The sequence below is a fragment of the Python bivittatus genome, unplaced genomic scaffold, assembly GCF_059951505.1.
Source record: "Python bivittatus isolate LINGU-HERP-01145 unplaced genomic scaffold, Pbiv_v1 ctg000530_np1212, whole genome shotgun sequence".
NCBI classification, from domain to species: domain Eukaryota; kingdom Metazoa; phylum Chordata; class Lepidosauria; order Squamata; family Pythonidae; genus Python; species Python bivittatus.
In genome coordinates this window covers 9,964,719-9,991,698 of record NW_028277085.1, presented here as the reverse complement: position 1 = coordinate 9,991,698, position 26,980 = coordinate 9,964,719, and the positions used below count along the sequence as shown (strand labels likewise).

Sequence of the window (26,980 nt, the reverse complement as noted above, 5' to 3'; positions counted from 1 at the left end):
ATGGAGTCACTAGGAGTTGAGCTCAACTCGAGGGAGCCATTTACAGAAATGCTATGTCGGACAGAAGGGTTCAGGCCTGATAGGTTACACATGCAGAAAACAATTCATTCATCTATGCCAGTGTTGTCCAAACGTGGCCACTTTAAGATGAGTGGACTTCAACTCCCAGAATGGGAGGCTGGCTGGGGAATTCTGGGAGTTGAAGTCCACTCATCTTAAAGTGGCCAAGTTTGGACAACACTGATCTATGCACTCCCACTTCAATGTCAATACACATTGACAAGTGTACCATTTTATCACCCGTTAATGTAAAGCAACCCCAAAAGCGATTGTATATTCATATGAATCGGACTCAATAGCTATGACTTTCAATGCAAAGTATTGATGGAAGGCACTATCCAGAACATTGCACTATCAATGGCTTCTCGTTAATCTTACTCAGCTGGAGTGTCACTCTCCTTGGAGGTGGTTTCAACCCTTTGTAGTTGGCAGACCATCTTACCTGTTGCCATTCTTCAACATGCCAACATGGGGGACAGTCAAGCTGGTTGCATGCTTGAAAAGAGTGAGGCTTTGGGTCTTTGCAGCTTTCAGATCCAACAACAGAACCCTCGGGTTGCTGGCAATGGACCTCTCTGGTCTGGATGCCAATGCCACAGGTGGCAGTACATTGTGTCCAGGGTCCTACTTGCCATCTGTTCCAAGAAATGATGACACCAGAGCCCTAAGCAAGCAACATCATGAACTACAGGAGAAATACTTTTTAAAATGGCCCCCACTTGAGGGCAAAACAGGAATGAAAACAGTTGGGGACTCTTATTTTAGCCAAACACTATGCACCACACAGGATATCTTCCACTAATAAACTTTCATCATTCATGGCTAAATCCTTTGTTAGGATTTACCTCGATGACATTAAGGAGTGGGCAAACCTTTGAGTGCTCCTGAACTTTGTGGAGAGGCAATGTTACACCCCAAAATGTGGGAGATGAAGAAATAAAAGAATCTGAAATTTAAGCCAGATGTTTTAGTTATGAACCCTGCAGTTAGTTAGTCTCAAGATGTAGACTATAGATTGAATGCATTTGAAAGAGGCAGGTAGCATCAGCACTGAGTTACAATCAGCATTCCGGGTTAAAGAAACTGGTTGCTCCCCCCCCCTTGCATACAGGTGAAGCTCATAGCCGTCACACTTGGAAGAGACAGGAACAAAGAAACATTACAGAAAATCACATCAGCCAAGTTAGAAAGTAATGTTTTCTGGATAAAAAGCCCAACTAGTTAGATCTTGGTTCTCAAAAACGTTAAGCAAGGTCAGATCTGATTAGGACTTGGATGGGAGACTTTCAAGGAAAACCAGAGCATTAGGCTACACCAGGAAGTTGAAAAAACATCCAGGAAGAGGGGAGTGGCAAACCAATTCCATATTATTGCCAAGGAAATTAGACGGATGTGTCCTGAAGATGTCAGGAGACAAGCTTGACTTAAAGGAGATTTTATGTTTTACTAGGTTATAATTTCAATGAAATCAACTCTGTAGTACCATCTAATGAATAAAAGACACCATCCATTGTAAGAAGGTATAGTTTATCTTGGTATACAACAGTGAGCCAGGTATACATATACCAGTGTACTAGTACTGGGCAAGGATGTGAAGTGTCCCCAGTTGAGCCAACTGCTTCAAGAAGCATGTTGCATCATCAGGTGAGAGTTGACCCTAGGACTTCCTCTATCCTCTCAGAAATATTTAGCTATGCTTGACATTGTTTTGGCATGGAGATGCCAATCCGGGCAGGGGAGCATTTCTTTCATCATGCTTTTTGCAGGCAGCAAGAGCAGGACTGCAATTTCTGAATGTACATTCAAAACTGGTCATGGAATTCAAACATGTAAATATCTGATTCAGCATTGAAGAGAAGGCATGGGTAATGTATCCCGCTCTCTTCTCCAATACCACTTCTTAAGGAGATATGGATAAGCAAGATGAGTTCCCAATGCATCACCCTCCCAGGGAGCAAAGGGCAATTCTCAGTCCTTTGACTGAGAAGGACTGGAATTTTGACCAAAAAAATCATGCCAAGTGATAAAATGCTTTCAAAACAAAGTTTGCCTGATTTCACCCAGCAGACAAAAGCGCTGTAGGTGTTTTCTTCAAACATCTTGAAGAAGGCTTGCCTCCCTACAACATAACCTTACTTTTCTAATGTCACAGCAGTGCCTCCTCAAAGGCATTACCCAAGTCCTACCTTGGATGGCAAAGTCTTGTATTGCACACACGACTCATTGGAGGAGGTCTCTTTGAATTGTCACACCAGCTATCATTAACGGTTTGCTTTGTCTCCTCATGTAAGCACACAGCAATGGCTTCTTGGGTTCCTGAGTTGTAAAACAAACAAGCAAGCAAGATATTTTCAAGAAACATTAAATATTTTACAACAGAGAAGTACAGAAAAATATTATTTCAATATATACATTCTTGAGCCATAATTTAAGCATATGTGAAGGTAACACTTCCATGTTAACTGCTCTGATTCCTTACTGGTATTTAGTGTACAGTTGTACTGTTCACTTACTCTTAATTTAGAATCCCCACCCCAACACCAAACACTCAGCCAGGTTTTGCCTTCTGCAACGTAAGATCATTATTCCAAGGATTGAAATCTGGAGCAATGGAGAACAGACCATGGTTGCTATTTGCATGACACCCTTCTAGGTACTTTGAAGAGCTCCATCATTCCCCAAGCCCACTCCCATGGTCTTTTCTCAAGGTTCAGCACACGCAGTTCCCTCAATCTATCCTTATAGGACTTAGTTGCCAATCCTTGTTCATACTTTTCATCCTTCTTTGAACCTACTGCAGTTTTTCTGAACCTTCTTAAATTGTTATGTCCGGATTTTTTTTAAGTGGTGTGGGTGGGGGGGGGGGAGAATCTGGCCAGAGGCTTTCAGAACTCTTACCTCCTATGATTTGACAACTATACTATTGATCCAGCCTAAAATTGACTTTTTTTACAGCCATGTTGTATTGCTGACTCCTATTCAGCCTCTGGTTGACTATAATTCTGATGCTGCAAATGTCTAATGCTGAACAGCCACCTCTGAGATGTCCAAAACAGAATTAACTTCAAGGTGCAAAGCCTCTCCCTGTCTGCAAGCTAGAAGAGCCATGGTCAGTCCTGATAGACTAGAAGGACAAATCACCTGGTCCAGTATAAGACAGCTCTTAAGTCCCTAATAGTGAGCACCCTCACTTTCTGCTTTACCTGCCACTGGAGAAGAGTCGTGTTTCCAGTGATGGATCAGCTGCTGAAAAAACTGGCAGAGCTCTAAATTGCAAGTCTCAAATCCCAAAATGCAGAACACCGTCACACTTCATCTCCTTGTATTGCAAATCCTTCTAGCAAATCTTAGGCAGAGTCCATTTTATGGGGTGTAAAGATGCCTTGGAAGTCTCATGCACATACAATGCTACAACACAAGAAGTAATTCTCACTGTCCTACTAAATGAAACACATTGACTGAGCTTTCATTGATATCAGGTGGTGTTGGGGAAACATACCAACAGCACCTTAATGTGATATGCAAGATTGAACATGGTCATAGTTCAGGTAACCTGTTTCCTTCATTTTAAATGCATTTTCCCCTCGTGACTTTAGAGGGGCTACAAATCTGATCTTGAGACAGCTTAATACTTCTCTTTTGTTAAAAGATTTGCAAGATTTCAAGCCCTTTTGTACTTTGACTGCATTTCCTAATAAAAATGAAGAGCCTTGTTATTTGCAGAGTGTGTATCCTAAAAACCTCAAATTTCATTCCATTCTATGTTTTTTTTTTTTTTACCTGTACAACGGCTAGACAATTATTGCCATAAATATCTCTTCTCCTAATTCATCAGGTGGGGTTTTCTCAGCACTCTGTCATTACTAAAAAGGCCCATTTTTATTTTTAGCTGACTCTATGGAAATTGCAAGACTGGAAAACCTCTCCTCTAGAAGGTAGCAGCGTGCATTAGATCACTTCCAGGTAATTAGTTACAAACTGGGCGAGGATTTTTATTCCTGGATATGAGTGACAAGTGATTTTTATAAGAGCATCTCAAGCAGTTCCATCTGTCCCCAGTCATTCAAAATTATATGATGTCATAACTGGATATTATCCATGGCATACAAAGGAAAAGCCCAAGGTATCATTTGGGGAAAAACATTTGGCAGGTATACCTTGTTCTTCATTAAACCACATTTGATCAACTACACTTGAATTTAAGCCATTAAATCTACAGCAACCACTCTTGAAAACTGCATTATTCATATTATCATTGTCACTATCGGCACAACGCAGTTAACATCTTCCAAGACCGTGTAAGTTCTGGAGCTTCGTGCATGTTTCAGAATCCAAGGTTGAAGTCCCCCAAGCATCTCCCCTTAATCAAACTTCAGGGAGTGAGACAAGGAAAACAGCCAGTAGGGTGGAGGCCCAGGTTCAAATCCAACCTCAGCTGTGGAATGTATGTGGGTGCAGTCACTCTCTCTCAGCCCAACCTACTTCAAAGGGTAGTTGTTGAGAGAATAACACTAGAGGAAAGAGGGCTAAGCATGCCACCTTGAGTCCCTGGAGGAAAGGCAGGATATAAATCTTACCAACAACAGAACTTTCCTGCCACAATCCAAGGAACATAAGAGTCAAACAGTGACACTTGCAACACTTACTGCTGTGTTTCAAATAATAAATTCAAACAGAACAGCTCTGTTCTCTGAGGACTTCAATACATCCCAAATATAGTAGAAATGCTTAATGTACATCTTTATGGTTTCAATTTATAATAGGACAAATATGGAAGAATTATAACAGCTGACTTATTATAGTTTGCAGAGATGATCTCTATCCAATAAGCAATAACATTTAGATGATGCAGCATTTTCTGGGTAATAAAAAAGTACAGGCATTTCACACTAGAAGGAAAGAGGTACATTTATTAGCAATTGAATAATGGTCAGAGAATCAACTCTTCTACTGTTAAGGTGAACAGGCAATTTGAAAAATAAAATTATCAAAAGCTTGTCACAGAGAAGAAATTTAAAATGAACAAATTCCTTGTTCATGAGCTCAACAGAGTAGGAAACAAAATGCATATAAAAGAGATTTGCAATATGGGAACCAGAATGGTTTGATGGGATGGTACAATATGCAAAACCTGCTTATCCAATATTACCCCCCCCCCCAAAAAAGGCTGAGAACAGCTGGTTCATTAAACCCGGTATTTTTTTACACTAATTGGCCCTGGTTTTCTAGAGTTCTATGGCAGCTATCTAGAATTTACAAGGATCTGTTACAAGGACTATTCTCACAGAGTCTCTTTAATAAGATGCACTTACAAAAAAGGGATGGGATTAGAAAAATTCAAGCAGCTGAACTATTCCCCATTTAGAACCAATACAGTGGTACCTCGGCTCACGAACTTAATTCGTTCCGTGACTCTGGTCGCGACCCGAATTGGTCATGTCCCGAATCAAATTTTCCCATAAGGTTCAATATAAATATGGTTAATCTGTTCTGCCCCCTACGAATTTGGTCGCCAACCGATTTTGGTCGTGACCCGAATCAAATTTTCCCATAAGGTTCAATATAAATACGGTTAATCTGTTCTGACCCCTACGAATTTGGTCGCCAACCGATTTTGGTCGCGACCCGAATCAAATTTTCCCATAAGGTTCAATGTAAATACGGTTAATCCGTTCTGAACCATGTTTTTTTTTTTAAACCACAAAAATATGACACAAAGTACAGTATGAAGAGAGAGAACGCTAACCTTGCTTGAGGCGACTTCTGGTGTGGAGGACAGGAAGGCGGGTGGGGAGGCGGTTACTGTTTGGAGGGAGAGTCCCCCTCCCTACTGGAAGCCACGACCACGTGTCATAGCATGGAAAATGGCCGCGGATCCTGTTCGTCACCCGATGCAGAGTTCGCAAACAGAAGCAAAATTTTGCGAACGGAGCTGTTCATGACCCGAATTGGTCATGAACAGAAGCGTTCGTGACCCGAGGTACCACTGTATATCCCTTCATATATTAGAGGGGAGACTTTCTGATCTTCTTCCTAATGGTTTTCCTGTGATCTGGTGAGGAGATGGGTCTTTCCACTGATAACAAGGAAGCTTGCAGCTGGCTGGTTATATAAGGGTCTTCTGAATCTTTATCAATCTGGAAACCACCTATTATGCTTCTAGGAAAAGATATTTTCACAATCACCACCTACCTGATTCTTGTAATTGGCAATGCTAGGAAATGCACTGTGGACCTTCTGAGCACATTAGGATAATTAATGGTATGCTAAATGGGTCATCTAGCTTCAAGACTGTCTATGAAAACTGACAGCAGGGTTTCAGACAGCAACCTTTCCTAGACCTACCTGGAGATGCCTAGGATTATACGTGAACCTTCTGTCTCCAATGTACGAGTTCTATCACTTAGTTACACTCTTTTTCCCCCCAATCTCAAATGCCATTTTATCATGGTGCACGGGAGAAAGGGAAAAGGCCAGTTCTAAAGAAGGAATCCGATCTTCACCAAGAACAAGTTTTTCAGTTCTTTGAATCCTGATTAGATATTGATTGTAATCACTTGTATGGCTTTTCACCATGTTTGGGAAAAATACCTTTAAATACAAAATATAAAACCACCATACCTCCAACGCATGTAGCTGAGCAGGGAGTAAAGCCGATGTATTCCCAGTCGTAAAAAACATCACCAGCATCTTCAGTGTGTGAAAAAGGTGGTGTGTACGGGATAGGATCTCCATCACATGGTTCCAGGTGGCAACTCTGCTCAGCCAATGGTTTGGGTCCTTCACACTCATCATCAGGCAGCTCCGCCTCAGCCTGAGTAAACGTGAGATAAATGCGGCACTTGACATCACGCATCTGAGTACCGTGACCACAAGAAGCACTGCAAGGGGACCATGGCTCAGGGATAAACCTGCAACAAAACCACATCATAAGAACCTTCTGTCTATATGAGTAGGGTGAGATTGAGTCAACCGAACACCATCCAAACTTCTGTCCCTTTTACTCTGATTCTTGACTTACTTTAATTTAGCCTCTATTTAAAAAATGTCCTGATCATTCAGATCAATTTTCCATTCAATTCCTTTTAAGTGACAGATATTCTAAGGTCAACTTCTTAGTTGCCAAATGTTGTTAATCAGCATCAGTGACTTGTTATGTGATTGTAACTCCATTGCAGAGTTAAACAGTATATTTGAAACAAGAGTCAAGATGGGAAAATTTACACTGATTAATATGTTATATTACTACCACCATGTAATTTTTATTTTAATTATCAGCATTTCGACAGCATTCTGGTCTGAGGCCATACTCAAGTTTGAACTGATCTGAACCTGGACAGCATAGCAGAACCATAAAATACTTCCCAAACCAATCAGAAAATGGGGTATCAATTTTGGTCTTAAGTAGCAAAACAGAAAACTTGGGAAACTCATTCAATCAACCCTCAAATGGGTGTGGATATATGTGTGTTCACAAAACAGAAATCATCCAATCAGCCACTACTCTAGAGACAACTCCCACATGTACTGTCAGAACATCATCACAGTCACCCAAATTAAATGGGGAATAGCAATCTTTGATAGCCTTCTAAGTGTTGCAAAGGTAACCAAGGCTGGCATTTGTTAATTTTTTTTTCTGGGGAAAAAAAATTGCAGGCCCAATTAAGGTTGGAATTGAGAGTGCCAGTCTCATCCCCACCTCCCTTTTTCCTCCTTTTCATCCCTCCCCACCCCCCAAGGCCATGCAGGAGATAAGAATTCTCTAGACATAATTCCTAGAGAAGCCCCATTTTTGCAGAGTCACTCTAGGACTACATCTCCATTCTGGCAGCATGAAGAGGGATTTCACTTTCTGTCACCCCTCTCATTCCTGTTCACCCATCATGGCTAACCTAGAAAGTTTAGCCCCAACAAACACAGGGCTATTTTGGGTTAAAACTAACCCTGCATCTAAGTTGTTGAAACTTAAAACGTTTGTCACCTCACTCTTTTTTCCATCTCTGAGAAGGCTTTGACAAAATTCTGATTATATTTCAAAAGAGTTGAACGTTATCACGGCTAAACTCAATTAACCCATTAAAATATATATAGTGTTGTTATCTCACAATGGCTGGGAAGACATCCAAAATATGCAGATAATTGTAAGTTCAGATAAATGGAAAAGCTATTTACAAGAGGGCTCCATCCATCATTCCTTTCAGTGGTATTTGCATGAGAGGTTCTCCAAATAAATGGAAGTCACATGGCAATAACTGCTTGGCAGTTTCTGCACATAGGCAGAGAAGAATTTCTGCAGGGGAGAAGGTAAGGACCCACTGTCGCTCTTAATACTCGGCACAAAATAAATGGTCCATGCAGTCACTTTTGACAAGATCTAAGAACCGAAACATAGTCTGAAGGCATCTGATGCAGCAACCTTGCAAAAGTTAAGAAGCATAATTCAAGAGAGTGCTTGAAAGAAAAGTAAGTGAATTGTGAGACACTGCCATACCAAAAGTAAAAGAAAAAAAACCTCTGGCAATACTTTTCTACCAGTTCTCATCCAGTTTTATGAAAGAGAATTTGGTTTCAACGTTTATTTCATGATGAAGAATTGTAGTGAAATTTCAAAAGACGGCATACGGTTTCATTCATGTATGAGATCATCAATACATACAGTATGTGTGGAATGTCTCTGTGTTCTATACATTTATTTATTTCTATACTTTTATTTATAAGCTGCTCAATTCCAAAAAAGCTCTGAGTGGCTTGCAGTAATACAAAATAAAACAGGGAGGATGAAAAGAAAAACAAGAATAACTCACCCCACCCCAAACCCAATAACAATACATTTCCTAGCTACTGGTACCCCAAAGAAAATAGTATGAACTGAAACAATTGCCTACTGCAGGGAAAAAACCTGCCAGATCATCAATCTGCCAAAAAGTTCCCAAACAGCCAGGTCTTGGTGGCTTTCCTGATGCCAGCCAGAGTTGTTGCACTCCTGACATCTGGTGAAAGGAGAGGGGCAGCTACAGAAAGGGCATGCCCTCATGCTCCCTGATGACAGTGATTCCTCAACAATGGGACTCAAAAGGTGCCTTTTCAACTAGATTTTATTGGATGAATAGAAACTAATGGGAGAAGAGGATCCTGCTGATAGCCAGGTCCACCTTTCATTACAAAATCATCTCTCTAGTGGTCTGTCACTTCCCTTGCTTCCTTTACTTTCATTAGACCTCATGAGAAGACATAATGAAGGAACTCCTTACAGGCCTTTTTAGACTGGGGAGTATGGGCAGTTGAAGAGGCTTCAAAGAGATGGAAAAAATGCAATACAGAAAATGGCAGTTGCCCCTTCCACCACCTCCAACAAGTTAGCTAGCTCATGAACACCACCAAGAGACATTCCAAAGAAATTCTCAAGCATTCTAAGAATAAAGTAGAAAACCAGGTCTATTTTACAGGGAAGGAAAAGGTTTTTCAAAACCTGAACATTATATACCGGCATAGCATTAATTTAATATTAATTTAAACTCAGGACTTGCTTCTAGTCATGGATAAAGGAAATAGGAGATGGATCCCCAGGACTTTTTTTAGTTCAATGAATCATCATTGCTGTGTGCATGTGTTAGTCCAGGTGTGTGACCATTCTACTGCACATATTATCACTCACTGGTAGCTAACATCTGGTGAAAATCTTCAGATGCGAATCTACAGATGTGAATATATGAATGGAAGCATTTGAACCGGCTAAATGGAATATGGAAACCCTATCACTTCCTCTTCCTTCTCCTCGTCACAAGTCTATCAGCTTCTAAACGTGGCCTCTTTCAAGATGCAGCCAAGTTCTCTATTTATTTAAGCTTATTAAAAGAAAAAAAAGGATGTATGGAATCTTTTTATAAGGGCTTATTCAAAAGCCTGCTGTAAATAAAGAAGGCTCAATAGAGAAAACTTTACAGTAATGATGGGTTTCAATTATCATACATTCTACCAGTAAAAACCAGAAAGGTTAAATCTCCATTTTCCTTGGCTTAGCTTTGCAAACAGTCTTCAAAATAGGGGGGGGGGGGGACCCTCACTATTTTTCTAATTAAAATAATTTTTAAAAGACTTTAAAACATTTTATATGAAATTCAGGACACATGCACGTACACCAATCTCCACAGGGGCAGCAGAATTTAATATACTGTTTGGGCATTTCTTTCCTTTGCAGGTTTTCAAATATAGCTGCATTAGTACAGTCCTAAAGCTAATGCTGATAGTACCACAGACAATTTGGCTGAAAAGCTATGAAATCGAAACTAGCTTTGATGTACTGGAAACTGAACAAATTCATGTCCTTTCGTCATTAAATTGCTTATCCTTTTCCAAGTACATTACAGAATCCACTCCCAGAAGAGGATTCAATGTGGATCTTGAGACGCTGCAGGTCAATTGCAAAACAAGGAAAGTTAAATACACCGGAGTATGGAAGGAAAGTTCAGCCTAAATGTTCATCATGGATGGGTGGCTCCACCAATTTTGATTGCTAACACTTTCTTGTTTTTCCATTCAAATGTTTGATTCATTCCATTGCCATACTACTTTGAGGCCTTTTAACAAAGTTAACACTAACATTTCTATGTATGTAAGAAAAGCAACAGTTTTCTTAATACACTAATGCATTTTGTTTACAGATTTTTAAAAAATTATTCAAATTTGTTATAGCTGCCCAATTCCAATGGACTTAGTATGGCCAAAAAGCCTCAGCTTTCCCTAGGTGGTTTTACCTAATGTCATGCATTATTGTGCATTATTTTAACAAATAAATGTTCAAATCTGATAGTATCAGATCTGCAAACTAATTTCAGTTCAACTGGTCTTGCCAGTCTATTTTTCAGCAGCAGGCAATGTAGATGTGCAGGATCAACACCCTTTGCTTAGAAGGCAGCTTCAGGCTTGAGCCAGATGCTGGTTACTCCGTTTACATAACCTTGCCAAGATCAACTGGACAAAGAAAGAAAAACATAGGAGGTAGCTAACCACGTTCAACTCCTCTTGGTTACAGTGCTCTGTAACCAAAGAATACTGATTTAAGCTGAGTTTTCTGGCATATCTAGCTTTTTTATTTTAATTTTTAATATGCAATGGAGTTTGGTACTATAGCAGCCTGTTATGTAAAGTTGACTAGGAATACCATGTAGTCAAACATCCCAAGGATAAAACTGCAGGCCCTGTTTGCACAATCTGCTTAACTGAGTCAGGGGAGGAATGGTTAATGTGTTGTCAACTTCTTAATCATGTCAACCTCAGATGTAGAGGAGGAAGGGAGAGTTTGAGGGGGTTACCCTGGGCTGTTCAGGGCTAGAACTAACCTAATTTCATCAATCACGCTTGCAAGCAATATGGGGAAGGTTAATGCAGTATTAACTCTCTTTCCCTTGTTCCCAGATCAAAGTCCTGGAGTGGCCCCACAGAAACAAAGCCTTCTTAAGCACTCTGTCTCCTTTCCATTTTGGCTCCCTCCACGGTCATACAGGAGATAGATAAAACTCTCAACTTTGCAATGGCACCCCCACTCATTGGGCCACCATAGATTTATACCTTTTCCTTTCCCATCTTTTAAAAGGAAAACAAAACCTGAGAAACAACCAAGAGCCAGCCACTTTTGATTGGCCAGAAGAACTCTGAAATGGTCACTCTCCAGTTGACCAGATGTTGGTGGTTGTGTACTATTGGCACAAGTGGCTGAATTAAACAACCAAAACAGAGCTACTGTGCTAGAAATGAGCTAGGGCATTATCTACTCCAATTCTGTGAAGAATCTAAATAAGAGAATATGTCAATAACTCCAAGCAAAGAAGAGCTTTGACAAAACACCAAACAGCCTTTACTCTTAGGAATCTTCTCTTAATATTTAGACAAAGAAGCTTCCTGGCAATTCCCAGTTGTTGCTTTGAATCCTGCCTTCATATCTACGCCCTACAGTCCCTAGATACGTAGCTCCTGTTCTTGATTAACTTAAGCGAAACATCTAGCATGGTGTTTCTCAACCTTGGCAACTTTAAGATGTGTGGACTTCAACTCATAGAGTTCCCTAGCCTAGCTTGCTGGCTAGGGAATTCTGGGAGTTGAAGTCCACACATCTTAAAGTTGCTAAAGTTGAGAAAACACTGATCTAGCAACACATTTACCAAAGGATGTTATACCTAAACAATGCTTCTGAAGTCTTCAATCCGTTCTTTCAAGAGAAGGCAGAGGGAGAGAGAAAATGTTTGGATCACCAGAGATTTCCATACCATCACTGGCATTATGCATTGCTATCATTCTTCTCTGCTCTCCCCTCTCCATGCAAAGGTCACCAATCATTCTTACAAGAGCTATTCTGGAACAAATGTCACCCATGCAAAATACTTTCTGGAGGGCAACTCTTTGAATAGCTGGGAAGCCTTTGTGACACTTTTGAAACATATAATTCAAACATTTTTTGGCTGCCATGGGTTGTTGTTTTTTTTTTCCCCTTGCTTGAAGAGATCTGTTGGGAAGAACCTGAGACTTGAGCTGCAATGACAGACCCAGCCCAAGAAAATTCAAATGCCAGATGATTTGGCAGGAAATAGCAAACTTTACCAACAGTCAGGAAAATGCATCAGGAGTTTAGTTTCCATATCAGAAAAAGAAAAAAGCAAACTCACATGGGTTCTTCAGACAGTGTCCTAGTCTCTTCCATTTCATGGGCTTGCTTGAACCAAGGCAACCTTGCTTCAACAGGGCTTTTCTCTGGAAGAGGAAATACATGGATGTTGGTTAACTCTGAGACTGGAGGTAATACAAGATGATGCTGGGGACATAAGGCTAGTGCTGACCCTCGCAACATCTAAAGAAAGAAAATGTGTGAAAGGATGATGTTGTGGCAGCCAATGAAGTATAGCAGAAACAGAGAAAAGCCAAACATCTGAATGCCACATCCACATATCTTCTTTACTAGGGTTTATTTATAGATACAGGCAGAAAATGTAGTCTGGGGAGAATTATGAACCTTCTGTTTGCCTGATGAATATTGTGTCTATTGAGAGTGGCACATGAATTCTTTGTGAGGACTGCACATTCACTGTGTTCCCTAAGGGAGTTGAATATAGTGAATATGGATCCTCATCAGCAGAGGAAACAACAGTAAATTAGAAACCCAAGTTTATTGGAAGACAATCCACACTAATCAAGTACTCCATTACCAAAGTAACAACCCAACCTCCCACAAGAGGAGCTGTATAAGAACATTATTCAAGCGAGCACAAACGCATTGCAGCAACCCAGAACAGCAGAAAAAGGAAACAGACCACCTATACAACATCTTCCAACAAAATGGATATCCACGCAACTTTACCAAAAAGTGCCTGAGCACTCAACCTACCACAACACAACCAACACAAGCTATGAAAAGGATCACACTGCCATACATCAGAAACATCTCAGAAACCACCAACAGACTATTTATTACAACCACATGGCCTCTCCGTAACACACAACCAACTAAAGCCCTCAAAAATATCTAAAGTAAACCAAAAGACCCAGTAGCACAAGAAGAAAAAACAGGAGTCATCTACAACATACAGTGTAAGGACTGTAACAACCACTATGTAGGACAGACAGGCAGAAGGCTTGCAGAGCGCAACCCTGAACACCAACTAGCAGTCAGAAGACATGATGAAAACTCCTTAATCTCACAACACATGGACAGATTTAACCATAGTTTTAATTGGGAAACTGTCAGCATTTTAGACCAAGCTAAATCCAAAAATGCAAGGGAATTCTTGGAAGCTTGGTATTCAGACAAGGCAGCAATCAACAGACACACAGAGATAAACAGCATCTACACACTATTTAAAAGAGACAATAGAAAAGAAAACAAAAGACCAGAACATCTCCTCACCAGCAGTCATCACCCAGACAAGCAGAGGTTACCACCAGGCACACAATCAAGCAGTAAACAATACCCTAATCAAGGAACTACCAGAGGAACAAAACAGAACCCCCACCCCCACCAGCACTGGCAGGGTATGCAACAGTATGCCCTGCCATTCTAGCACTGAAGATGTTACCTAGCCGGGTAATGAAATGTCTGCAAGAAAAGAACCAAGCTCAGAGAACCCCCAGGGCTCCACAGTTCAACCCTGAGCTACACATATTCGCCTCTATTGGAATATGCATCGATCTTGGAATCTAAAGATTCTCTTTCCACAGGTGAAAAGAGTCCTTCATCGAGGAAGAAATTCAGTATGTGTAAACATTTATTTAGGTCCTCACTGTTGGAAATATTCTTTCCAATCAGCATAAAAAAAGTTCTTCTGTCAAATAAATATGCCTTCTAACCAATGCTTTAACCACAAGTCATATTCCAGTTACCTTTGGGCTTATAACAAGGGACTGGCACAAGACACTCTTCTTTGATGTGCAGCTTGAGTTGAGGATTACAACCACCTGTATGCTGCCCACGATGATCAATACACAGAACCACTCGGTAGCGTAACCCTCGGCCACATGTCACAGTGCACTATAAAAAGGGACGGATCAGTCAAAAATTAATGTGGCCAACAGATGTTGCAGTATTGCTACACTGCCCTTTGTACCACCCATGGTGTCTGGCACTCATAAACCTGATTATCAGAAATTTTTATCATCTTTCAGATCGAGAAATTACAATCTTCCTCCTGCAAGACCTAACTTGGTCAACCACTATCAAGTCTGCCAGATTTCTAGCAACAGCTACGGCTTGCAGAAGCCGGGTTATATCCTCTTTTATTTTTTTCAGATTTGGGGTTTTTCCCTGTATTTTAAATTCTGTATTTGTGTTTTATTGGCCTGGGACTGTAGATAAAATGAATGGAAGGTGACCAACTGATTAATTAATTTTTAAATGAATCACCCATACATTTCATAGAAATAAATGACATTTTTATTAATAGTTTATTGTTTAAAATTCATAATTGATTTTAAAATCTAAAATGACTTATAAATCATTGGGCAAAAAAGAAGGTTTTTTTTTTAAACTTAATTTTCGAAAAGAGTTTGAACTAGAAAGAAGACTGAAAAATATCTGTATCTGCCCTTCTCCTCACACCAGGTCAAAAACCAGAATTATATATAAACTATTTAAAACATACTCTATTTTTTCTATAGCATCTCAAGTTCTTCTCTTCCTTTCAGATACAGGAAAACATGTAAAATGCAACTATAAAACAAAATCAGGTATTTGAAACAGATTAATAAAGACAGGTGTCTCCCTTCTCTAGTAGGCCTAAAAAGATGAAATAATCTTTTTAAAAGGTAAGGTAGAGGAGGAAGGGATGGTTAATTATTATTATATTGTCTATGCATCCAATGAATATCAGAGTCTTTGGAATGGGTATTTGCCAATGGTTTACATTTTCTGAAAGAAGTTTCCATATAACTTGCCATCAATAATCCCAATAATTGTGTACATCTGAAAACAGAGGCATTTTTCCCCCCAAAGAAGTTTAAATATTCTGCTTCCTTACCTGTGACCATTCCAGAGCTATCCACTTAGGGCAGTCATACAGGTTGCAAGCTTGCATGACCCTGGGTTTAGGAGCATACATACATTTCCACTCCTCTACTTGCAATATCTCTCCATGCATGGTCTCTTCCACACAGACAAAACTTCTCCTCTGAATTCCACCTCCACATGAAACTGAGCAAGCAGTCCAAGGATTGTGCTCCCAGCTGGGTGAATGAAATAACAGCATCACAAGAATAGTAAATTGAATTTCTATCTGCTTTTTAGATGCAAGTGATAATGAAAATAGTAGACTGCTTTTTCCCTTGGCCATTGATACTTAACTACAGCATGCAAAATATTTCTATTTCAACCAGTTGCAAATCTGAAATACTTGAAGCAAGCTATTTTGACCATTCTGGACACAGAGCTCAAAACAGCTTGTTCTGAGTTTGAAGCACTTCCCTAATAGTAAAAACAGCCCATTCTCTACACAAAATATCAACTCAAAATAGGACATTTTGGACTCAAAATGCTTGTGTTAAAAAATGTACACCCTTAACATTTAAAACAGTTGGTAGTAAGACTTGCTACTGAATCCCAACAGCGTAATTCAATTGTATGTGAAAATTCTATACTTCTTCCTGAATTCCCAAAAATCCCTTCTTTTAAAATCCTTACAATAAGCAGGATGATTCCTAGATACTTTTTGCAGGGAGCATAAATTCATTCCTGTCAGAACAGAACTTCCAGAACCTTTTAATTTCAGTCTTTTCCAGATGAATCTCAAACCAGATTCATTAGCCAGATTTCAGAAGCAAAGCACCTACAGGGAAAGATTCTGGAGAGATGTTTCTCCCTTTGGAAAAGGATAACTGAAGATCTGGAATTGAGGGATGTTTGTAGATCAGATGGTCCAAGCACAGTTTATGGAAGGATTCTTTTTATAGTTTATAGGAAGTTTACAGGAAGGATACAGATGGAGCCACTTTCCATCTGTATCCTTTGTCCTCCCATCTCCCAACCGGTTCTCCCAGGTGTTGGGCTAGAGTGGTTGGAGCTTGTGACACACCCAGAGTTAGTCTGGAGTCAGACAGCACATGAATGAATGAATGAATGAATGAATGAATGAATGAATGAATGAATGAATGAATGAATGAATGACTCTCTTTGCTTGAGATTCCAGCACCGCTTTGCACCTATGAGTCTAGTAGGCAACTGGAGAAAGACAGAGGAAGGGAAGGATGTCTACTTCTCTCTTGACCTATGTTAATTATGTCTCTGTGTTTAAAAGATAAAGGAACTTCTCTCACTGTCTTGGGTTTCAGACTTCATAACAGTCTTCCCTCGCATCAAGATGTAGTTTAGGTAAATGAGGCTTTTCTATCCTCATGTTTTTCTTAATAAATCCAGCTTTTACTTCAAATAATTTGCCAATAATTGGGCTCAGCCCATGCTCTATGCATCCCAGACAATTATATTCCTTTGGGTCCTGTCCTGCTATTTAATTACTCAGTATTCTTTCAAGAGCCTGTTTCTTCAGGAGCTTGTCCTCTAACAAGGGCTCCAGCTGAATTCAAATCTTCAACATTCTTACCAGAAAAACAAACAAACAAGCAAAAGAAGAAGAAGAAGAAGAAGAAGAAGAAGAAGAAGAAGAAGAAGAAGAAGAAGAAGAAGAAGAAGAAGAAGAAGAAGAAGAAGAAGAAGAAGAAGAAGAAGAAGAAGAAGAAGGATAATATAGCTTAAAGCACCCTTTGATTCACAGTACTATACTATAAGACATCTGTCTGAAAGCATCCCAAGGAGAGTCTGGTACTTTGGGGACAATTGAGAAAATACAACTGCTCCATAGATGTTGTTCATGAAAGGCAACTAACTAGGAATTCTTGGTGATCAGTTCAACCCATCTGCAGGGTATCATGCTGGGGAAGCAAGTTCTAATTAGCAGACCAAGGACTGCACCAAGGACTAATGCAAGGGAGAAGGCAGAACCCCAGATTTGAATTGGGCCTTCAATTCAAGTTGAGTAGGCTCCCTGAATCACCATGCATCAGTCATCAGTCATCACCATGCAAGAGAAGTGAGGACCAATTTCCAAGGGGAAAGTTCTATTTATATTCAAAGAGTTCCATTAATACTTATGACCAGTAGCTTCCTGATCCATGTTATCTGAAACCCAAGAAACCAGATGACAATAAAAAATATCACTAAATACAAGTTTTATTCCCCAATTGGAGATGTATCTGCTTATAAAAAAAGAAAAGCCTTTTCTAAAATCAAGGCTAGAAATTAGTATGTAGTAATCTTAAAAAAAAATCCAGAACTGCAGTAGGTAACAGGCTCAGCTAAATGAATTGAAGCCAATTATCCCCACTACATCACTCAGACAGTAACCCACTGAAAACTTTTCTTTGGAAGTCACAGAGATATTCTAAAGAAGTCAAACCCAGGACAGATAGAGCAAAAACTTTTAAATCCAAAAGGTACATTCAAATAACTGCTCCCAAAGATGTCAAAGGCAAGGTGAGAACGTTCCCTGTCTGAAATGATTCATATAACTCTCCACTTGGAATAAATTAACCATATCATACACAAACTGAACATGAAACTTGCTGCATGTTGAGTGTTGACATTTAAACCCAACTTCCATGATCAAAACCAGACAACACACGCAAGCTTATAGCTAATGATTTCACCATCACCCGATAAATATGCTCGTCTGCTGCTATCTTTTCGTTAGCTTAACCATGGGAATGATTGATGAGATACGTAACACCCCAAAGGTTAATTTTTAAAGTATTCCACCATTAGTGGACCGTTGCACTAGAGATGAACACTCTAAATGAACTCAACAGGAACTTTGGGGCAGAGCTGTAGGCTTCAAGAAGCCGTAGGGGGCCACTAAAAAAAGACAACCCCCTGTGGACAGCTCTCCTATTTTAACAAATATGAAAAATTAACCAGTGTTCGATTGTGCATTACCCTGATCCCAACCTTCCTCAAGCATGCAGGCATGAGGCCAGAGCTATGGAGCACAGGTAGAGAAATCTGAAAAAATTAGCGCGTTGTCCTTCTGACACCCAGATTAAGACAGATTTATTCCCTTAGGCTTGCAATGGTGATTTAATTTCTGCTATTTCTAATTTTGTTTCTGTCTTGCAGGTTTCTTAGTTCTGTCTTGTAAATTGTGGCTGGCTATTGGTTTCAAAGCTGTAGTTTTACACTGAGGGGTTATGTATTTCTGCAAGCCACCTTTACAAGGCAGTTGTAATCTTTTTGGCAATCTAATGCACCAGTAATGATGATGTCAGGGTATACTAATACAGCATATGAAAAGAGAAAGAGATACACATTTATATTCAGAAACATACTGGTGTCTCTCCCAGATTAGTTTCAGGCTTGAAGAAAATGCTAGGAAGTCGTTCTCAAAATGTCTGGATCAATTTCCAGCTCCCAGCTTGCTATTCTATGGCACTGCAGGACATTAAAAGAGCAGGTGGCTTCCTATCCTTTTAGATAGGAACATCTAAGCAGGCATCCGCACCAGTGAGGACATGGCAGGAGTCTGTACTAATGGTTCCTGCTGGGGAATGTGCAGATAGTAGTCTATAGATTATTACTGTGAATAATATATGGCTTTTCAGTAGCAGTTTATAACCAAATAGTAGAGATTTTTGATGCAGTCAGGATGTCTGCAGCAACACGGACATGAAGCACTTCAGACATTTTAAATCATGAGTAGAAAGTAAAGAACATTTGCCTGTCATATGCAATGATTAGATTTGAATATGCCATAATGCAATGTGGCTGTGTGTACAGCACACGTTTTTACAGCTGCTTTTCTTTATTTCATCAGTTCAAAAATATGTGCCATGTCCCAAATTCCTGGGAGCATATGACAGGCATGGCAAAGGGAGCTCAGGGAAGGCAATGCACTAGATGTTTTCCAGAGGCTGGACTGGTCAAGGGACTGCTTGGCACTCCAGAAGTATTTTAAACTTTATGGCTTTAAATGAGTATGTGTATACAGTATGTATAAGTAGGTAGAACTGGGAGGGGACATGAAGCGTGGGAATTTTTTTTTTCCTATTTATTTCTCAAAATTTCTCCATCTGTTTAAACATTCTGGTAGTGCATTTACAGCCTGAGTTATGGCTGAGGTCATTCAAGATCCTCCCATATGTTAGGACTTCCACTTCTCTCTACCCCAAGTCCATCATTTGACTAATGAAGTCTACCTCACGTTCTGCTGGATCATAAAGGAAACTTCCATATGGCTCCACCATTTATAAACATTGAGCACTCAAAGGGAAGAGAGGAGGCAGTCAAATCCAAGCCAACTTCTTTGACCTAGTTACTGCCGTATCCCTGGAATTCTACCTGCCAGGTGTGAATTCTGCACTCTAATGGCTGAAGGCAGCAGATCAACCTGGGATGAACCTGCTGTGTCTTCATAAGTGGTGAACAAAGAAACTTCCAAATGAAATCAAGTCGATGAGAAATTGGTTCCTTCGACACTGAAGGAGTGGTGATGCAGAGAGTATTGGCTAGTGACAGGGAGAGGCGCCAAGTCACTTTCTTTTTAGTTATGCGGAGTGCTGACTGGTTGCCTATTAGTAAATCGTGAAGTTATTACTCCTGATCGAAATCCTTCCCTCCCTCCCTTACTGTTAAGTAAAAGTAAGTGGAAATAAGGTTGCCTGCAGCTGGACCTTAATTCTTCTAGTTCTGTGCTGTAGTTATTATGGGACACAGAGTTTTTATTAAGTATTAGGGAAAGAACAAAGGTGACAATGAGATAGGCACATAGCCTACTGACAATGCAACATTGCGTCATTTTACAGGTAGAAATCTATCAATTATCCCCAGCTTTTATCCCGCTGAAATTTGAACTAACTCAGGGTTCAGTCCAGATCGTTTGTTTATTAATACCTTTTGGGAGTTGTCTTTATTTAGCCAACTTCCATATTGTACTCAGCAATTATTATCTTATGCCTATCTTGCTAATGGGATACCTGCACTTAACTAGGCAAGTGGATTAATGGTGGGCTGTGTATTTAAATGCCATGTATTCTGGAGTGAGTTTATCTCAACAACCAAATGTCATAGACGGTCAAATTCAGACATGACCATCTATGGTAACAACAAGTTCCTTGTCTTGGTCTTGAGTAAGCAGGAGAATGCATGTATGAAATCATAAACTAAGTGCACTACAGTAGGCTATCAAAGGAATGCTAATAACCTGTATCTTGTAGACGTCATACATACCGGGGAAGTGGCTGGAAATGATCGTAGGGCATGATTTCCTTAAATCCATCACTGTGAATAAAACACAGGCATTTACAAAGTTATTTGCCAGGTGCTGGATTAAAATTTTCTATTTGATAAATTCATTTATAAACAAAATGCACATCAAATTTGGGGAAACAACTCAGTTGTATGGTGGGTGTTCTCTTCTTGGCTGTTGTACCTTAATTGTTGAACTTAATTTTCCCAAGGAGGTAAGTAAGGAAATCAGTTAGCTAACAAAAAGGAATATAATTCCTGAACTTTTTTGTAAAAACACAACTCTGCAGCAGTAATTCTCCTAGTCCCTGAGAAGTTGGTGGGCTGGTGGGGGGAGAGGTCTGGAAGCTGATTGTACTTTAGAGATTATAAGATCCACAATTAACTCATTGTGCCTGAACAGAATACATTTACAGTCTCCTCAGTTGTTAGCTATAATTGTGGAGGTACAGTGGAGAAAAACATATATCCAGAACCCTGGATATTAACCATCTGAAGTTAGGGGCTTTATTGCCTCTTATAGAAGGAGCTGCTTCCAAACACCACTGTGAAGTCATTTTTACTTCCAATCCCTCCTCAGAACTCAGGTTTCCCATGAATACTCCTGTTGTTCCAAAATTCTCCTGGAATGAAAGAGGCTTCCAGATGGAAGAATCTAGATCGGTGTTTCTCTACCTTGGCAGCTTTAAGATGTGTGGACTTCAACTCCCAGAATTCCCTAGGGGAAGTGGCTGCCAAGATTGAGAAACACTGCTCTAGATACTACTAAGCTAAAGTTATTGTGCTGCTATTTCCTCTTTTCCACAATACAGAGAAAATGTGTGAAGTGGAAAAATGCAGGGGGCTTACAAGTGGAGGGTATCTTCAACTTGGACATCTTTCTCTCCCTACCTCATTACTGTCAGGCTGTCAAGGTAGACCCAATGAGGAAAGAGACTCCACAGGAAGACTAGAACTATTGAGATAGACTATAATAACAGAATCTTGCAAGCTTGTCCATATCTTCCTTTTCCCCCCTCTTATAGCTCAGGGAGTCGGTAATCTGTGTGTGGGGTGGGAGGGCGACAGCTAGGCTGAGTCTCTTCTGCCTCTCTGGACTTAACACATGTTTCTTCTGCACCTGGTGTTTCCCAAAAGGCCTCTGGATTCCTTCTCCAAGGTCATCTCCCTGGCTCTCTACACTTACAAAAGACCTGCCTGGAAGTAGGAGGCTTACAAGTGGAAGATGTCTTCAACCTGGACATTCTTCTCCTCCTATCTTGCTATAAAAGACCTGCCTGGAAGCATTTTTTGCAAAAGGATGTCTAACTGAAATGCTTGCATATTCTTTTCCTGCTTCCCTTCTTGCCTCTTAGTGTCTGTTTTTAGCCTGTAAGTCCCTTAGGGCTGGCACACGTCTTTTCATTCCCCTTAAAGTGCCTTGTATATTGGTGGACCTATGTAAATTAATACTGCTCCTTCCGGGATTAGTGTGCTATCTGGAATTGTGACTGTAACAAGCCTCAAAGTCTTCTTGAGGCACAGAAGGGGACAGCAATATGCAAAATCTTTGTTCTGGAAGGACCAGGGATTAAAATGGCAAAACCTAGCTTTCTGCCCTTGTGTGGTTATGAAAACAGCAGGGTCTGCCTGCTTCTCCATGGATTCCAGCTCAAATGTTCTGGCCCGTCTCCAGCAACTGAACCCAGAGGACTTCAACTGAAGAATATCTCCTGCAAGTCTGGAATCTGGGCATTCCAACCCTCAGACTTGAGTCCGGTTCTAATGCCAATGAGAAGGAGTAATATGAAACCAAGTAAAACATTCACCCCCAAGCATTTTAGCACCTTCATTTTTATAATTCTTGATATTAATGGCAAGTCCTCATATTACACACTTCCCCACCCTTTAATAAAGCTCTCATGAAGCTCCTGAAAGTTTGCATAACCATTTATGCCCTGAATTCCAGCTTTGTCAGAATGGACCTGCAGGATGGATCTGGGAAGTTCTGAGCATCCGGGGTTTTGAGAGGTCACTACCGAATGATTTTATTCAATTGGGATTAGAGGAAACAGGACAGTTTAGTTATAGGAAATAAAATCCACCCAAAGTGTTTCCCTTTTATTTCTTGCATATATCAGCAACTCTGCCAGCTGGCATTTAAGGTTTTGGGCTAGATATTGAATGTTATTTTAAGATACTTTAGCAGAGCCAGGAAACAGCACCAGACGGTCCAACAGCCAGCAGCCTTAAATGTCATTGTGCAACTCAATATGTACACTACAGCTGCTTTAGGAACTTGGCAGCAGCCACATGTGGTCTTTGCACCACAAGCTTCTTTCTTTTGCCTTGTATTGACTTATTTTATTGGAGTCTGTTGCCCTTAAAACAGATTAAAGCTTTCAGAGGATGATCCAAAAGGAAAGGAAGTCATGGGACAACTTGGCATGCAGTAGACCAATTATTCCCAAAGTGCAACCTGGGAAAACCAGAATGCCTTGAAAAGGAAGGACAGGTAAGGGAGCAAGTGAAGAGTTTAGCATCTTGGATGCATCGATTGTCCTATGAACTCTGAAGCTGGGGGGTGAGGGGTGGGAGGGTGTCTCCTTGTGGCCATGACCTCTCTTCCCTCAGCAGCATTAGTGGAGGTAAGAATGGACCGGGATTCTCAGGCATTGCCCACGATTCACAGGATGGTGACCTGGAAACTTCAGCAACAGCATCACCCCTACATTTAAAATTGTTTGATTCCTTTGCAGCTTACAACTGGGTGGCAGAAGTTGGAAACTGCTTGGTCAGTGCAGGAAGCTCTAAAGAAGGAACTGCTGGAGAATAGGCAAGACATGTTTACAGTTAAAGAAAAGCAGTATGCAAGAACCCAGTTATCTTCTGACAGAAGACAATCCAGCTTCTATGTGAGGACCTCTATTGAAGAAGAACCCCTCTGATATTTGAAGACTCCTATCTATTTCCTCTTGTTTGTCTCTTGTGTAGGCTAAATATACCCAGTTACTTAACTGTTCCTCAAAGGGCATGGCTTCCAGACCCTATGAGGTCTAGTCTTTCATTCCACTCCCAGATCCTTTGGGAATGAAACACTCAAATTCACTCCTGGAATAATTCATGATAAAATCATTTTGCACCCCTCCTTCTCATTACTGACATTCAACTCAACCCGTAGGTTGCTCTTGAGGGTTGATTACCAGCTATTCTAAATGTTTCTTATTCCTGGCTTGCCCATAATCCAGCCCTAGCCTCCAGAAACAAATCCTTTCCCTAATATTTGATCAGCTGCCTGGGCATGGAGCACAGCAAAATGCTGTGAGGATGCTGGCTTGGTTCTCTGAGAGCTTATCACAAAATTGAGTGCTGTGTGTAAATATACAGTTTTAATCCAGAAATAAACTGTGTCTCAGATATCAGAATAGTCTGGGAATTACAAAGGTAAAGATGAACAAGCCAAGTTATGCAGTGCACACTAGCCAAGAGAGCAGTGGAGCTATGCTTATACTAGAATCAGCCACTACCCCACTGTCTAGTCACGCAAGGATGATCCATATATGAAGAAAACAACATTATAGAGAAATACAGTAAAGAATGAAATCTGCTTTTCAGTGCTATGGGGCAGTGAACTTGCTAAAATGATGCACTCCAATTCTCATTAGTGGGCTGAAGCGAATGGTAGCCAGTTTTTTCCACACTAGCCTCACTGAACAAGGCCATATCATGGTTGAGCCTCATTCTGATAGATGTGATCCCCACCTAATGACATTTTCAATTACCCTCAATGCATCATCTACTGGTCTGGGAAGTCAGAATTTTACCCCGGAGGTTCTCAAGCAAAAATCTTCATCTCAGACCAATTGGTTTTAAGCCCAGAGCAACCCCATAGGATCAAATTAAAAAGAGGTCATTCAAGAATATGAGTACACAAATATAAGTATATGTGTGTGTGTGTGTGTGTGTGTGTGTGTGTGTGTGTATATATATATATATATATATATATATATATTTGTTGTTGTTGTTCAGTCGTTAAGTCGTGTCCGACTCTTCGTGACCCCATGAACCATATTGCGCCAGGCCTTCCTGTCCTTCACTGCCTCCCTGAGTTTGCTCAGTTTCATGCTCATTGCTTCAGTGATGCTATCTAACCATCTCATCCTCTGCCGTCCTCTTCTCCTTTTGCCTTCAATCTTTCCCAGCATCAGGATCTTTTCCAAGGACTCCTCTCTTCGCATTAGGTGACCAAAGTATCTGAGCTTGAGCTTCATTATCAGTCCTTCCAATGAGCAATCAGGGTTGATTTCCTTTAAGATTGACTGGTTTGACCTCCTAGCAGTCCAGGGGACTCTTAAGAGTCTTCTCCAGCACCACAGTTCAAAGGCATCAATTCTTCGGCGCTCAGCCTTCTTTATGGTCCAGCTCTCACAGCCATACATTACTACTGGAAAAACCATAGCTTTGACTATGCGGATCTTTGTCAGCAAGGTGACGTCTCTGCTTTTTAATATGCTATCTAGGCTTGCCATAGCTTTCCTCCCAAGGAGCAAGCGTCTTTTAATTTCATGGCTGCAGTCTCCGTCTGCGGTGATCTTGGAGCCCAAATAAATGAAGTCTTTTACTGCTTCCATTTCTACCCCTTCTATTTGCCAGGAATTGATGGGTCCAGATGCCATGATCTTAGTTTTTTTAATGTTGAATTTCAAGCCAGCTTTCGCACTCTCCTCCTTCACCCTCATCAAGAGGCCCTTTAGTTCTTCTTCACTTTCTGCCATTAGGGTGGTATCGTCTGCATATCTGAGGTTGTTGATGATTCTCCCTGCAATCTTAATTCCGGCTTGTGATTCTTCCAACCTGGCATTTCTCATGATGTACTCTGCATATAGGTTAAATAAGCAGGGTGACAGTATACACCCTTGTCGTACTCCTTTCCCTATTTTGAACCAATCGGTTGTTCTGTGACTGGTTCTAACTGTTGCTTCTTGGCCCGCATACAGATTTCTCAGGAGACAGGTAAGATGGTCTGGTACCCCCATCTCTTTAAGAATTTGCCAGAGTTTGTTGTGATCCACACAATCGAAGGCTTTTGCATAGTCAATGAAGCAGAAGTAGATATTTTTCTGGAACTCTCGTGCTTTCTCCATGATCTAGCGAATGTTGGCAATTTGATCTCTAGTTCCTCTGCAAAACCCAGCTTGTACATCCGGTAGTTCTCGGTTCACGTACTGCTGAAGCCTAGCTTGTAGGATTTTGAGCATAACCTTGCTAGCATGTGAAATGAGTGCAATTGTGCGATAGTTTGAGCATTCTTTGGCATTGCCCTTCTTTGGAATTGGAACGTAAACTGACCTTTTCCAATCCCGTGGCCACTGTTGCGTTTTCCAAACTTGCTGGCATATTGAGTGCAGCACTTTAACACCATCGTCTTTTAGTATTTTAAATAACTCAGCTGGAATACTGTCATCTCCACTAGCTTTGTTGTTAGCAATGCTTCCTAAGGCCCACTTGACTTCACTCTCTAGGATGTCTGGCTCAAGGTCAGTGATCACACCAGCATGGACATCAGGGACATTAAGATCTTTCTTGTATAGTTCTTCTGTGTATTCTTGCCACCTCTTCTTAATCTCCTCTGCTTCTGTTAGGTCCCTGCCTTTTTTGTCCTTTATCATGCCCATCTTTGCACTAAACGTTCCTTTGATATCTCCAATTTTCTTGAAGAGATCTCTAGTCTTCCCCATTCTATTGTTTTCCTCAATTTCTTTGCACTGTTCATTTAAGAAGGCCTTATCTCTCCTTGCTATTCTCTGGAAATCTGCATTCAGTTGCTTATATCTTTCCCTTTCATCCTTGCTTTTCACATTCCTTCTTTCCACAGCTATTTGTAATGCCTCATCAGACAGCCATTTTGCTTTCTTGCATTTCTTTTTCCTTGGGATGGTTTTAGTTGCTGCCTCCTGTACAATGTTACAGACCTCCGTCCATAGTTCTTCAGGCACTCTGTCTACCAAATCTAACCCTCTAAATCTATTCATCACCTTCACTGTGTATTCACAAGGAATATGATCTAAGTCATACCTGAGTGGTCTAGTGGTTTTCCCTATATTCTTCAATTTAAGCCTAAATTTTGCAGTAAGAAGCTCATGATCTGAGCCACAGTCAGCTCCTGGTCTTGTT

At 40.5% G+C, this 26,980-nt stretch overlaps 1 protein-coding gene across 4 annotated transcripts in view; it reads right to left on the bottom strand.

The window, feature by feature from the left end:
* The window catches only part of ADAMTSL3 (ADAMTS like 3), a 177,169-nt gene that overhangs the window by 26,331 nt on the left and 123,858 nt on the right, over positions 1–26,980 (bottom strand). For all 4 annotated transcript variants that reach the window (XM_088148615.1, XM_088148614.1, XM_088148613.1 and 1 more), the window contains exons 12-18: positions 20,810–20,860; positions 15,561–15,765; positions 14,428–14,575; positions 12,720–12,804; positions 6,682–6,971; positions 2,247–2,376; positions 503–695 (exon numbers count right to left, since the gene is read on the bottom strand). In XM_088148615.1, the coding sequence (XP_088004741.1) occupies positions 503–695; positions 2,247–2,376; positions 6,682–6,971; positions 12,720–12,804; positions 14,428–14,575; positions 15,561–15,765; positions 20,810–20,860 (1,102 nt within the window). The remainder of the gene's footprint in view (positions 1–502; positions 696–2,246; positions 2,377–6,681; positions 6,972–12,719; positions 12,805–14,427; positions 14,576–15,560; positions 15,766–20,809; positions 20,861–26,980) is intronic.